This window comes from Pan troglodytes, chromosome 9, assembly GCF_028858775.2.
Source record: "Pan troglodytes isolate AG18354 chromosome 9, NHGRI_mPanTro3-v2.0_pri, whole genome shotgun sequence".
NCBI lineage: Eukaryota > Metazoa > Chordata > Mammalia > Primates > Hominidae > Pan > Pan troglodytes.
The window spans coordinates 76,004,322-76,019,349 of NC_072407.2; the positions used below are offsets into that span (position 1 = coordinate 76,004,322).

The following is a 15,028-nucleotide window of genomic DNA, read 5'->3' on the forward strand; positions in this document are numbered from 1 at the left end:
TGGGTGACAGAGCAAGACTCTGTCTCAAACAAAAAACAAAAAAAAAAACCCCAAAAACCTTGAAGGTCACTTCCCACAGACTCGCCCTGCATAGAGAAGCAGCATAAAGAACACATGTGCACTGGAAACAGCTTTGGTTCTACCTCTCTGGCCTCAATCCCCTGGTCTGTGATAGGGTCCTGGGCAGGGTGATCTGGGAGGCAGGAAACCTGAGTTCTGACCCCAGCCCTGCCACTTTCTCCTGGGACCAGTCACCACACCTGTCTTGTCAGTAAAGCAGAGCCCATAACCCCCCTCACGGGCATGTTGTGAGGACACAGAACATTGATGTGAAAGTGCTTGGTGAACTCACTGCTTAGATTCAGGAAGGGGTAACAGCACTGCTGCCCTCAAGGCCTGGAGTTCCAGCGTCCAGGTCCAACTGGGCCTGCGTAGACCACACTTGCCTCCTCATAGTCAACACGTGTGTTATGCTCCCCTTCCATGCCAGGGAGGTTCCCTTCTAGAGTCTGAGCTTGGGTGAGGATAGATCCAGGCTTACGGGGAGTAGGTAGCCAATTCCATGGAATGCCTTCAGAGGTGCCAGAAAAGGCCCCATGTTCTCCAGATTGCTTGGGACTCCACCATTCAAATCACATCAGCTTAAGGTTTTTTTTTTTTAATGGGGGTTCAGTAGCAGTTTTGTCATTAAAAAAATCACCATGGGCTGGGCGCGGTGGCTCATGCCTGTAATCCCAGCACTTTGGGAGGCCGAGGCGGGTGGATCACAAGGTCAGGAGTTCAAGACCAGCCTGGGCAACATGGTGAAACTTTGTCTCTACTAAAAATACAAAAATTAGCCGGGCATGGTGGCGTGCACTTGTAATCCCAGCTACTTGGCAGGCTGAGGCAGGAGAATCACTTGAACCCAGGAGGCAGAGGTTGCAGTGAGCTGAGATCTTGCCACTACACTCCAGCCTGCACGACAGAAGAGACGCCATCTTAAAATTAAAAAAAAAAAATCACCATGAAGTCAGCTACCCAAAGACCTTGAGGTGAAGACTCTGGGACCAGGGCTCCAGGAAGCATTTCAGCATAGTAGTTAAAAGCATGTGGGCTTTGGAGTCAGACACACCTGTTCTGGATCCCCGGTGTGCTACTAGCCAGCTGTGTGCCTTTGGGCAAATCACTTCACCTCTCTGAACCCGTTTCTTAAAGCTTACAGCCCCTACCTTGCAGGCCTTTCATGGAAACCAGATGGTGAGGCATGAAATGCTCTGGGGCAGGACTCAGGTGGAGTGGGATGGTGAGAGCTGCCCTGTTCTGAGGGCAAGCCCTGAATTGGAGTGCAGAGGCAGGGCTGTGAAATTCTTCAACTCTAGGTCTCCTGTAGGGCAGCAGGAAAGCCTACTCCTTATCTTGAAGGAAGCCTGGGTCTTGGGCCTGAAAGTCCCGTAGGAGATTCCTATTACCTTAGTGATCTTCAGTGCTACCTTGAATTAGGCAAAGCAGGGCTTATCATAAGCCCACTTAATAGGCATTAAAGGGTTGGGAACCAAAGAGAAGTGATCTACCTGTGATCAGAATGAATGAGACCCACTGGTATGTTTTCCAGTGGTTCCTACCACTGTTCCCAGCTCATTGTCCTAAGGCCACGCCCAGAACCACAGCGAAGTTGGGTAGCCTCGTGTCTATTAAGGCTGCTGAATGAACCAGCTGACTTGCTCATGCCCACCCAGCCTGTTTAGCTTTGACACACACCTACCAAACTGCCCCTACTTCTTCCCGTCCAGAGCAGAGCTAACAAACAGCCTGCCTCACAGAATTAGTGTAAGAAGGTACATAAAGTAGTGGCCAGGTCCTCTGTATATGCCACCCCCTGCAGCCTGGCTGGGCTGCCTGTCACCTTTACCCTGGTTTGCCAACTTATGGCACTCAACCCTGTCCCTCCCGAGGACTATGGGGCCTCAGCTCAATTTGTCAAAAACTAAGAAGCTGAAGAATCCTGGGCCCTCGTTCCTTCTCCAAGAACCAATCTAACACCCTGGCCCTCAACCCAAGCACTGAAGGGTCTAGCCTCCAGCTCTGACCATTGGGCTTATGAGGCGGCGAAGAAGCAGTGGCTTCAGCGGCTTGAGGCTGAGGGAAGAGGGAGGGTGGTCGTGTTCTCAGGGCCTAGCTCCACAGCTATCAAACAGGCTTCCCCAAGGACCCCAGCACTGGTCTCTGGGGGAGTCCACAAGGGGAAGGAGGACTGGGTCCCGGTCCCAGTTCAGTAGTGGACTTTCTGGGTGTTCTTGCCTGCATCACCTGTGTCAGGCCTCAGTTTCTTCAGACACCTACAAACTGGGTCTGAGTGACATAATTCTAAGGGCCCAGCCCTACAGGAGACGCCTTGGGATTCTAGGACCTCACAGTCTCCACTCCTTGAAATTGTAGTAGCCCTGCCCACCTGCCTCTGAGTGCAGGTGATAAGAACAGGGACAGAGAAGCGGAGACCCCTGTGCAGCCAAAGCCCTGGCTTCTTGCGGCCTCCTTGGATCCCTAGCTGGGGCGGGGGCAGGTGGAGGGGGGTTGTGGTGGTGAGACTCCAAATGGAAAATATCCTGGCCAGGCACAGTGGCTCATGCCTGTAATCCCAGCACTTTGGGAGGCTGAGGTAGGTGGATCACTTGAGGTCAGGAGTTTGAGACCAGCCTGGCCAACATGGCAAAACCCCGTTTCTACCAAAAACACAAAAATTAGCCAGGTGTGATGGTGTATGCCTGTAATCCCAGCTACTTGGGAGGCTGAGGCAGGAGAATCGCCTGAACCTGGGAGAGGCTGCAGTGAGCCGAGATTGCACCACTGCACTCCAGCCTGGGTGACAGCAAGTGAGACTCTGTCTCAAAACAACAAAAAACACAAATGGAAAGTATCCTCAGGCAGAGACCGGATGTTTGCCCTGCAGCCTCCACCCACCCTCTGCGGAGTCAGGGCCTGCTCCACCCAGTTCAGTAACATTTCCTCTGTGGGTGTGGCTGTGGCTGTGGAGGGTGGAAGGAGGCTGACTTGTTCTCACAAGGTCTGGGACTTTGGGGGAGGTGGGTCTTCCTTCCATTTGTAAAATGGAATAAAATAAAGTCAACAGCATCTAAGAGTCTCATGTTCCTCTGGAACTGCAGGAGATGCAGGGCACACAGGAGCACTCTTGTTGTGCAGATAAACAGGCCTGCGGCTGGGGTGGGGGGTTGGGATGGCAGGCACTAGAATACCAGATTCTGAGTAAGAGCTCAAGTGGCCCGGCAAAGGAAGGGGAGGCACTGCTGTCTCTCAGGTGGCTCCTGCACTCCCCGTGTTAGTACAGGGCCTGGGTCTAGAGAGAAATGGACCAGATGACCTACACGGGCTTCAGATTGGATGCTGGAGGTGGAAGGTGGATCACACCCATTTTCAAAGTCAGGTGGTTCCTCCCCTGCCCGCCAGGTACCAAAAAGGCCATTGGACCAAGACCTCTGGTAAGAGCTACAAGAGAGGGAGGAGACGCCAAGGTTGAGCTTGCTTTATGGATGACAAGTGGGCTAGGCTGGGCTGTGGGGGGCAGGACGAAGATTCTGGCTGAACTTTCCAAGGGACGGGACGCTTGGGATCCTGGCTGGTACGAGGCCTCCCACACTGTCAAATGTCAACTCCACCAGCACTGAGACAATGAGTAGATGAGAATGTAGAAAGAGGGAAGGTGATGGGTAAAGGAGCGGAAGGAAGAGGTGGGGAAAGAGGGAAGGAGAGAAGGGAAGGAGGGAAGGGAAAGAAGGAAGAAAAGGAAAGCATGGCCCGGCTAGAGACAAAGCCAGAGGTGATCAGGTCAGCAGCAGGAGAGGCTCAGAAGGGAGCCTCTCGGGAAGTGCAGGCAGCCATGAGGGCTCGTTTCAGCTGCTCATAGGTGACGAACATCACCACGTTCCAGGAACCCAAGCGGAGAAAGGAGGGCATGAACCTAGAGGAGAAAAATCACAGGTCATGGGGGCACCTCCACCTCCCACTTCCCTCACTGGGCCTGGTATTCAATCCAACCCAGTTGCTCTGTCCCAAAGGAGGCTGGGAGGACTCAATGAACTGAGCTCACAGCTGCTTGGCTATAAGCATGAATTCCCTTTGAGTCTCCATTTAACACCTAATAAACAGTGATGGTAGCAATTCTGGGAGGAAGGAATTAAGGGGATGGGTGAATGCTGGTGAAATGCCAGGACCAGGATCAGAAATAGCCTGACACTTGGCTGCTACTCACTTCCAGGTGGTTCTCTCCCACCCACAATAGACATGCATAGCCAAGAGGCCTGAACTGGGTGGGGAGGACCAGAGGCTCACCCTTTGTAGAAGGCTCGGGGCCCCTCCTTCTGGAGCATGGTAAGGGCACAGTGGCCAGCGCTACTGTACTGGCCCAGGGCAGAGTTCATGTATCTCGTCTTGACCACGTCTACAGGGGAGGCGATGACAGTGGTGCAGAAGCCTGCCCCAAAGGCAGAAGTGAAGTGGCAAGGGAGGTCATCTGCCAAGGAGGAGCAGGCAAGGCAGTCAAGATCTTCACCCATCATTCCAGAAGGCAGGAGAATTACTTAAGTAGCTACGAGTTTTCATGATTTTAAAGAGACAGAGAGGCTGGGCACAATGTCTCATGCCTGTAATCCAGGACTTTTGGAGGCCGAGGTGGGTGGATCACTTGAGCCCAGGAGTTCAAGACCAGACTGGGTAACATGGCAAAAACCCTGTCTCTACAAAATACAAAAATTAGCCAGGCACAGTGTGCATGCCTGTAGTCAGCCCCAGCTACTCAGGAGGCTGAGGTGGGAGGATTGCTTGAGTCAGGGAGGTCGAGGCTGCAATGAGCCATTAATCACCCCACTGCACTCCAGCCTGGGCAACCGAGCAAGACCCTGTCTCAAAAAACAAACAAGAGGATGGGGCGCGGAGGCTCACACCTGTAATCCCAGCACATTGGGAGGCCAAGGTGGGCAGATCACTTGAGGCCAGGAGTTCGAGACCAGCCTGGCTAACATGGTGAAACTCCATCTCTACTAAAAATACAAAAATTAGCCAGTGTGCTGGTGCACACCTGTAATCCCAGCTACTCGGGAGGCTGAGGCACAAGAATCGCCTGAACCCAGGAGGAGAAGGTTGCAGTGAGCTGAGATTACACGGGTAACAGAGTGAGACTCTATCTCAAAAAAAACAAAAAACAAACAAACAAAAAAACAAAAACAGACAGGGACTCCAGCTGAGACCTCTTCTGAGGACCTGAAAGAGTCATTTTGCCAATCTAGCCTCAGTTCCTCAATGTGCAAAGTGGGAGCTTCATCCCAATTGGCTTCAATATGGCAAGTAAGAGATATAATCTTACTCTCCCTGCAAAGGGCAAATAGGATGAAAAGATGTGGTCTTCTGGTGTCAGCTAGACCCCCGCACCTGCTCCTGGCATGGGGGAAGGGTGAGACCCAGCACCGTCTACCTCATGACTCACCTGTCATGAGGGTGGCTTTCAGGAGGGCATCCTTGATGAGGTCATAGGTCACCAGCTCAGCACAGTTGACAATGGCATTACGAGCAACATTGGGAGAGGTCCCTGTAGGAGGAGGAAGATCCTGGGTGAGACCAGAGTATCGGGGAGGAGGAAAAGGGGAAGGGAAAACAACTGGTACACACCTTTCCAGAGGCCCCGGAACCCTTCCTCTCGGGCAATGGTCCTGTAGGCATTGACGGTGCTTTGGTATCTCCGACCACCTCCAGCCCGGGCCTGAGCTTGGAATCGGACCTTTACCACATCCGTGGGCTGGGCCACAGCCACAGCCAGGGCACCTGTGGTGCTGCCTGCTAGGAGGCGGCTCCCAATGCTGGCATCTGTGGGCGAGCCATGGGGTCAGTGGCCAGCGGGCTTGCACTCATTTTCTACCTCATCTCTCCTCACCAAAACCACCCTGTCACTGTCATCTCCTGCTTTTGGGAATAGAATCCAGAAGCTTTTGGCCTTCTACAAGCTCTTGCTGTAAGAACTCCTCACATCAAACAAAATATCCCTGTGAATATCTACTTCTTGCTAGGGACATAGCAAGGGCTAAGACCAAAATGAAACTTGGTGCTTTCTTTCATAAAACATTTTCATTTACCTGCTCAACAGCCCTGAGAAATCACAATCATTTCCATCTGACAAATGTGAAAACCAGGGCTCAGAGAGAAGTGGCTTTCTGAGGACTGGGATTCCTAAGACTTGGGATCTCAGGTCAGCTTTACTTCTTCCTGCCATGTGATCTGGGAAAGACAACCTTTTGTTTGGGGCTCTGTTTCGTCATGTGTAAAATGGAGGGTTGGCATGGCATACTAAGGAGGTGAAAGGGAAGAATGCTGGCCTTAGAGACAAGTGTCCTGGCTCTCTACTGTGTGTTTTCTGGCCCTCTACTGTGTGCCCCTGGCCAAGTCCCCACTCTACCCACTGCCTTCGCACCTCAGTCTCTTCTTCTATAACACTGGGATGATACTACCTACTCCCAAGGTGGTGTTGAAGACTGTGATGGGATGACGCCCTGCTCAGAGCCTGGTATAGCCCAGGTGCTCAGGAACTATGTGGAGGACCAGGGCCCCTTCCAGTTCTCTGTTCCCCTGATCTTCCTAGGGATCGTGGGGCCTAAAAAACTATATGGCTGAATGAACTAAGATCAATCATCACTGAGAAAAAAGGGCCAAGGGGCCTACACCCTTGCTCCATACTCACGCTCAGAGCCCTTGGTGTAGAACTGTTTGACAGAATCATACAGGCCGATGCGGACAGAGGCAAAGCTCATCTGGCGCTGCAGGCCGGCAACCAGCCCATTGTAGAGGCTTCGGGGGCCCTCAGTACGCACCATGGTCAGAATGGTGCCCATCACACCGCGGTACTGGGCGCTGGCTGTAGCGCGCACTGGCCCCTGACTTTCTCCTTGGATCTGCAAGGCCAAGACAGGGTAGCTACAGGGATAAGCATGTTGCCCTTCCCACCTCCAGTCATCTCGATGCTCCAAACACTGGCCCTTGAGGGGTCTGTGTCTTTGGGGAGGGAACAGAGTAGACACCATCAAGACCCCCAGGCTTCATCCCCTCACCTGTAACCGGACTTTAGCAGTATCCAGAGGAAAGGTGATGAGATCTGCGATGCAGGCAGCTGTGCCAGCCCCAAGAAACTTCACAGTGGCAGTAGGGGGCACATCTGTGGCCTTGAACCCAACCATGATGCTGATTTCCTGCTACGTCCCAGGAGATGGAGAAAAACTGGAGACAGGGGCACCTTTAATCAGCAACAAGATGAGATAGAGGAACTCTGCCGGAATCTAAGCCAAGAGGAGAAAAGCCCCATTAGCCACAATGTCCCCAGGCCCTCCCTGCTCACCATCCCCAAACCCACCTTCCCTAATAGCACCAAGTCCCTCAGCAAGACTCCAAGTGGCCTCATGAGGGAAAACCGATGTGAGCTCGAGAGGCACTCAGTTAGGTGCTGGTGAAGCAATTCCTGCTCAAGCAGTCAATACTTCATGAAGGGCTCCCTCCCTTTCACTGCAGGGAGAGTCTGGATCAGAGCTCTCCTAGCGCTGCCTCATAAACAGCCACTGGACCAGCCCTTTGTCTGCTGTATGCAGAGATTTCACTGATGATGCCCACATTCCTGCTTCTGTGGTTCATCTGGAGAGCTGACAGAAGTGGAGAAAAGTTTCACCCAGACTAAGACCCAACAGGCACAGACCCACAGGCTTATGTTCTGGATGTCTAAGCAGGAATGGTTGCTACAGGTCTGGAACTTAAGTCAAGAAGAAAAGGTACAAGATGACTAATTCAATCCCTTCCCAGACCATCAGTCTAATTCTCTCCTCCAGCTCTCACACAGCTTAGGATCTCTAGAGTCATTGTTTTAGCAAGACTGCTTTGCTGGGCAGTGGTTCACTGAGATGCAGGAGATAGTATCTACCCTAGAGGAGGCTTACTGTTGGGCACAGGGGGTGGATGGGCAGATGATTCAAGCTGCTTTTGGGGCTTACAGGACATACTCTCAAAATGCAAAGGAGGGAACAACTAATGCCATTGGGAGAGAAGGAAGAGTGGGTGATCAGAAAAGACTTCTTGGGCTGGGTGCGGTGGCTCACGCCTGTAAACCCAGCACTTTGGGAGGCTGAGGCGGGCGAATCACCTGAGGTCAGGAGTTTGAGACCAGCTTGGCCAACATGGCAAAACCCCATCTCCGCTAAAAATACAAAAATGAGCTGGGTGTGTTGGCACACGCCTGTATTCCCAACTACTTAGGAGGCTGAGGCAGGAGAATCACTTGAACCCAGGAGGTGGAGGTTGCAGTAGCTGAGATCGTGCCACTGCACTCCAGCCTAGGCGACAGAGCAAGACTCTGTTTCAAAAAACAAACAAACAAACAAACAAAAAAAAACCTAGCACTTTGGGAGGCAGAGGTGGGAGGACTGCTTGAACCCAGGAGTTCAAGACCAGCCAGGGCAACATAATGAGACCCTGTCTAAAAAATATAAATAAAAATAAATTAGCTGGACATGGTGGTGCAGGCCTATAGTCCCAGCTACTTGGGACGACTGCTTGAGCCCAGGAGGTTGAGGCTGCAGTGAGCTGTGATTGTGCCACTGTGCTCCAGTCTGGGTGAGAGAGTGAGACCTTGTCTCAAAAAAACAAAACAAAACAAAAAAAACCCCAAAAAACCTAAGGACTTCTTAGATAAGGTAACATTTAGCTAGGTGACTTTGGGGGCTGAGAGTAAACTCTGGGGCATTAGACTCCTCCTGGCCTACCATGTGATGCAGAGAAAACTGCTCTCCTTTTTGTTTGGGCCAGTTTCCTTTCCTCCAACTTAGGGGGATCCGCACTTACACCACAAGACAGGCAGGGATGAGGGGTCCAGGTCAGAGCTGTGAAGAGTGATAAGGTAAACCAAAAGCCCCATTTTGTTCTGAGTTGGAACCACACCCTCCTCCACTGCCTCAGGAGGAAGTGAGCCCAGCACCCTAGTGGGGGAGGGTGACCTGCTTCTTCCCCTGAGCTTATTTCTTTGACTTCATTGGAGCAGCTGCTTTGAGCCCCGCCTGACTGCCTTTGTTGCTGGGGCTCAGGTGAAAGGGCTGGCTGGTGAAGGGAGTCAGCTGTGAACACAGAGACCCATGGAAACAAACAGCTCACCCAGCTTCCTCTTGGGCTTCTCACTCCAGGTGGCTGGGGCAAGCAGGGAAATGAAGATACTCACCATAGCAACTACACTGGGACCTATAGAACAGGGCCTGACCTTATTCCTGTTTCCCTCCAGCTTGCCCACAAGGCTCAGTGAAGACTGGTGCTCAAATGACAGATTGGGTTGATGAAGGTGCCCTCGGACTCCCCAGATTCCCTGCTCTGACACCCCCTTCCCCCAGGAGGTGCTCCACAACTTTCCCCACCCCAACGCCCAGGGCACTGTATTAGCTCAATCCTCAGAGCAGCCCTGCAAGGTAGCTGCCCTTATTTCCATGTGAGATGAGTAAGAGCCACACTTACAGGCACCAAAGCTGGTAGTATTTGCTTTGCACTGCTGCCCAGCTCCTCAGTTCCTTCCTGCTGTTTTCTCAGCCCCAGGCACAGACAGGGCCTTTCACAAGGAAAGTTCTCACAGGCTGATTAAACAGTCCTGAGAAGGCTCAGGCAAATGGTATCCCTTCTCTGGGCATCAGAGATATGATGACATGAGTCTGTCACATTCCCGACCTTGAGCTGGGTTGCAGGATGTTGTGAAGGCCAGAGAAGAATAAGACCCAGCTGCTGCCCAAAGACAAGTGCACAGAGGTTCAGCTGCCATATTCTGAATGTTGCCTTGGGCTTGCCAAGTCAGGTCCTTCAGAGGGTGGGTAAGATGGCCCTACTAACAGCAATTAAAATGCAGGACTAGAAATAGTTAATCCTATTTTACAGTCCCCAGCAAATAACCAGTTTCAGAGCCGGGCTGATTACCAATCTCGGTTTCAGGGATAGTCAAAAGCTAGCATCAATATGAAGTTAGAACAATAGGTTCCTGTCCTAGCTCTTCTGCTGGCTCCCGGGATGACTTGGGGCCAATCACTGTTACACGTGGGCCTCAGTTTTCTCCTTTATAAAATGGGGACCAAGATTCTTGGCTTGTCCGAGTCAGCTGAAGGGCCAGAATGAGAGCGGGGAGGTGTGAGGGTGCTCTGTGAACTGGAAAGAGCCACTTCACTGTCGGGGGTGGGGATGGTAATTATTTTTGTTAATGCCCTGCTGACTCCTGCCCCTAGACCACAGGGTTAGGAGGCAGCAAGAGACCTCTTCCTTGGACTGGACTCTTACCTGGCTTTGTAAGGTCTCACGGTGAGGCCTCCAAGATCAAGCTTCTCTAAAGGTGTCCCGTTCTTCAAAGCTGCCAGTGGCTATCATGGCCCGATCCCCTTGGTTTTCCATAGAAAATGGGTGGGAGACGAAACACCTAATGGTCATACTATGTGTCCTGTGGGTGAGCAAAGGCAGAGAGTTTAGAAAGGGCCACCTGCCCCAAGACACATAAGCCCACCCAGTCCATGCCTTGGAGCGGGATGGGGAACAGGGCCCAGGGACTGGTTAAGTGCACACACTGGAAAGGGGAAAAGCAGGGCGGAAAATGAACCTAGGTACACTCCCCACCCCCACCCCACCTGCTTAATATCACAAATTGGTTCTCATCCAGACTTCTGCTTTTGTAACACTCAGTACTCTATATAAGCACCCCCTAGCACAGTCATCAGACTTTGGTGAGTGGGAGAGTTGTGAGGGGGTCACGATGGGACAGAGACTCTCCGGGAATTGGCTAGGTCCCAGGTCGGGCTGTGAGGAGGTTGGAAGGGCTGGGAGCCGGCCCTGCAGAGGCCAGATTGAGCAGCTCAAAGCCCACTAGAAAAAGCCCCCAAGCCCTGGGAAAGGCGGTGCAGGAACACTGCCTGGAGCTGCCTGGTAAGGGAGAGGTCATTGTGGTCATCGCTGATGGTCCCCATCCAAGGCAGGGCTGGGCATCGTGGTGGAAAGGAGGGAGTGAAAAGGTGGAGGCTCAAACGACAGCCAACTGAACGGGAGAGGGAAAGAACAAAAGGGACTAAGACAAAGAGAGAAGAGAAATAAAGAACCAAGGACAGAAAGGATTAGCACAGGCCGGAACCGGCGGCTCATGCCTAAAATTCTAGGACTTTGTGAGGCCGAGGCGGGCGGATTGCTTGAGCTCAGCAGTTCGAGGCCAGCCTGGCCAACATGGCGAAACCCCATCTCTACAAAACACAAAAATTAGCCAGGCGTGGTGGCGGGCGCCTGTAATCCCAGCTACTCGGCAGGCGGATCGCTTGAACCTGGGAGGTGGAGGCTGCAGTGAGCCGAGATCGCGCCACTGCACTCCAGCCTGGGAGACAGAGCGAGAGCCTGTCTCAAACAAACAAATAAAAACAAAAAATAAAACCGAAGGAAAGAAAAGAGTACAAACTTGGGTGGGAGAGAAGGTAAATGGAAGAGGGGGCAGCGCACGCAGAACAAGCGTGGGGGGCGCAAAGGGCGCAGGGCTGGGGCCAGGCTCACCGAGCCGCAGGGAGAACACGGCAGTGCGTGCGGCTGTGTCTGGCGGCTGGCGGAGGGCGCGTCGGACGAGCCGGGCGAGCGTGGACAGTCAATCCCAAGGCGCGCGCAGCTGGGCTTCGCAGTGTGGCTTCGCAGTGTGGTTCCGCGCAGGCGGCGGCGCGGCTTAAGCCTCGGGGGCGGGGCCCGGGGTGGGGCCTGAGGGGCGGGGCCGGGCCTGCCAGCTCCCATTTGGGTGCGGAGACCCTGGAGCAGCCGCCTTTCCGCCGGGACCGCCCCGCATAGGGTTCTCTCCATGACTTTCTCCACTCCCGTTTCCGTGCGTCCCATCACCGCGTTTACTCCTTCGTTCCCCGAGATGGTCACTCCCTTGCCACTCCCCGCCTCTGCCTCACACTCTCTCGGGCCGCCAACCTCTGTGAGGATGGCAAGACTGACCGCCAGAAACGAGTCTTGTCCAGTCACACACCTCTTGCCTTCCCAGCCAGGATGGTTTCTAACAGCGTCCAGCGGGGCCGTGTCTAAGTGCACTTCCTCTTTTATGGGCCCAGCCCCCCCACGCTGGGCAAACTACCCACCCTCCTGCGAGCGAGCGCGCGGCTGGCTCCTGCAGGGCGGGACTGGGGCCTCGCGACCGGCCTCGCTGTCGATTGGTTACAGCCGCCGCGTTGTCGGGGGAAGGAACCAATCAGAACTGCAGCAACAGGTGGCCCGGCAACCGACAGCGGCCGTTGGGCTCGGCTGGGGTTCGCGCCTTCTCCCCCGGTGGAGCGGCCTGGCGTTTAGGGACCAGGGATACTAAAGGCCCCGGCGGGGCGGGAGCACCCAGCGTGACCTCACGCTCCTATACACAGACAAGCAAACGGGCCGGCCCCCGCACGTGACAAGGCAGAGCCGGGCCCAGGCCAGCTGCCTGTCCAGCCCTGGGATGAGAAAAGGCGTCAGGAGATGGACCGGGCCTGGTTCGCCTTTAATTGGCTGACCCGTCCTGTGGGGGTAACTGACGCGTGAACAGCCAACAGTTGGGCCCCCTGGCCGGGACAAACACGTGCGTTTGGGGAGTAGAAGAAGGCTGGTATTAATCTCCATTTTACAACGAGGAAACGGAGTCCCAAAGACGTTCAGTCATCTTCCTGATATTCACACAGTGGCGAGCCCTGACTTACACCCTGGTCAGGCCGGCGCCATATGTGTTTTCACCAGCAGAAGGGACTGCCAGGGAACAGCTGAGGGGACCAGAGCTGGGATGGGCCTGGATAATTATAGCGGAAAGAAAAACACGCCGAGCGCATGGTCCTGGCAGAAGCAGCGTGGAAACAGAAGTCAAGGCAGATTATTTCTGCCATGAGGAGATCTTGCCATGTAGGAAAAAAGAAAGAAAGAGAGGAAAGAAAGACAGAGAGAGAGAGAGGAAAGACAAGAAAGAAAGAGAAAGAAAAAAAGAAAGAAAAGATAAAGTTTTTTTGTGGCACTGTCAATCTCCCTCCGCCAGGTTCTGTAGCTTTTGCGCTGAGCTCTGTCTGGCTGTGCATTCCGGAGAGGCTCGGCAAATTTGCTGTGAGATTGCTGAGCAACAGCAGAACAGATGCAAAGGCCTGCAGACCAAAAATTGTCCCCCTGGCCGTCCAAACAGGGAAGAATCTGGATTCCAGAAACTATATACTTATTATCCTTGGCAAAAGAGACTGTTAAAAGTGTGGACGCTGAAAAAGGGAAGTGGAGATCAACAGGACGCAGCATGAAGTCCTTAAGAAGTCCTCTTTGAAAAAGAAGATGTGTTTAGGGTTTAAACTATTTTTATTATTTATTTATTTAACTTATTTTTTGAGACAGGGTCTCTTTTTGTTGCCCAGGCTGGAATGCAGGTGGCTGGGTCTCAGCTCACTGCAGTCTTGACCTCCTGGGACAAGCAGTCCTACTTCTGCCTCCCTAGTAGCTGGGACCACAGGGATGAGCCACTAAGCCTGGCTAATTTATTTTTGCTTTGTAGTGGCAGGTCTCCCTATGTTGTCCAGGCTGCTCTTGAACTCCTGGCCTCAAGCAGTCCTCTGACCTCGGACTCTCACAGTACTGGAATTACAGGTGTGAGCCACTGTGCCTGGCCTCAAGAAATTCTCTTAAATTCTTTTAGGGTGGGGGCAGATCTGAGCAATCCTATAGACATACAAACACTGCACCCTTGGATTTTTAGCAGCTTGCCCAAGTCATAAGATGTCCTGTGGACAAACTGGAGAATGTATGGGTACAGATAAATGTATTTTGAAAACTTGTAGCCAGGTGAGGTGGCTCATGCCTGCAATCCCAGCACTTTGGGAGGCTGAGGCGGGCAGATCACCTGAGGTCAGGAGTTGGAGACTAGCCTGGCCAACATGGTGAAACCCTGTCTCTACTAAAAACACAAAAATTAGCTGGGAGTGGTGGTAGGTGCCTGTAGTCCCAGCTACTCGGGAGGCTGAGGCAGGAGAATCGCTTGAACCCGGGAGGCAGAGGTTGCAGTGAGCTGAGACTGCGACATTGCACTCCAGCCTGGGCGACAGAGCAAGACTCTGTCTCAAAAAAAAAGAAAAAGAAAACTTGTTTCACATCTATTTCATTGAATTGTGTGTACACGCACACACACACACGTTTATTTGTAAATATTTTGTATGTGCCAATAACCAAATTGACAAAGTTTCATATATTTTGTTGTATAATTTTAACATCATCCCAGGAAACAATCCACTGTGCTTACAGTTTTGGAACTTCTAAATCTTTAAATACAAACTGTATTTGAAACACTGAAAATGAAAAAAAGACACAAGAATGAAAGAGAAAACTGAAAACATTAGGTAATTAAAACCAACATGAGAAAAACTTAAACATTTCCTTAGTCTCTGATAATTTCTGCTAAAAATATTGAGTAGATGGCTATATTAACTTTCCTCCCCTCATCAAACAAGCATACAATTATCTGATTGCATTTTAAAAAAGAAGTCGAATTTGATGACCATACATTTTAAAAACTGACATGAAACTGAATTTCTTTAAATCCACTTAGCAGATGAGATGGGGCACGGTGGCTCACACCTGTAATCCCGGCAGTTTGGGAGGTTGAGACGGGTGGATCACTTGAGGCCAGGAGTTGAAGACCAGCCTGGCCAACATGGCAAATCCCTGTCTCTACAAAAAATACAAAAATTAGCTGGGCATGGTGTTGCACGCCTGTAGTTCCAGCTACTTGAGAGGCTGACATGGAGGATCACCTGAGCCTGGGAGGTTGAGGCTGCAGTGAGCCATGATTGTGCCACTACACTCCAGCCTGGGTGACAGGGTGACCCTGTCTCAAAAAAAATAAAAAATACCTGTAATCCCAGCACTTTGGGAGGCCAAGGCGGGTGGATCATGAGGTCAAGAGATCGAGACCATCCTGGCCAACATGGTGAAACCCCATCTCTACCAAAAATACAAACATTAGCTGGGTGTG

The 15,028-nt window shown here is 52.3% G+C and overlaps 1 protein-coding gene across 1 annotated transcript; it reads right to left on the minus strand.

The window, feature by feature from the left end:
• Positions 1-3,505: 3,505 nt before the first annotated feature.
• Positions 3,506-12,213, minus strand: UCP2 (uncoupling protein 2). The gene is made up of 8 exons (XM_508635.9): positions 11,569-12,213; positions 10,324-10,480; positions 7,089-7,313; positions 6,722-6,932; positions 5,659-5,853; positions 5,477-5,578; positions 4,327-4,507; positions 3,506-3,955 (listed from the first exon to the last, which is right to left on the minus strand). Exons 3-8 carry the CDS (start codon positions 7,212-7,214, stop codon positions 3,841-3,843), a joined length of 930 nt encoding a protein of 309 aa, XP_508635.1. The 5' UTR covers positions 7,215-7,313; positions 10,324-10,480; positions 11,569-12,213; the 3' UTR covers positions 3,506-3,840.
• Between the last annotated feature and the right edge of the window lie 2,815 nt (positions 12,214-15,028).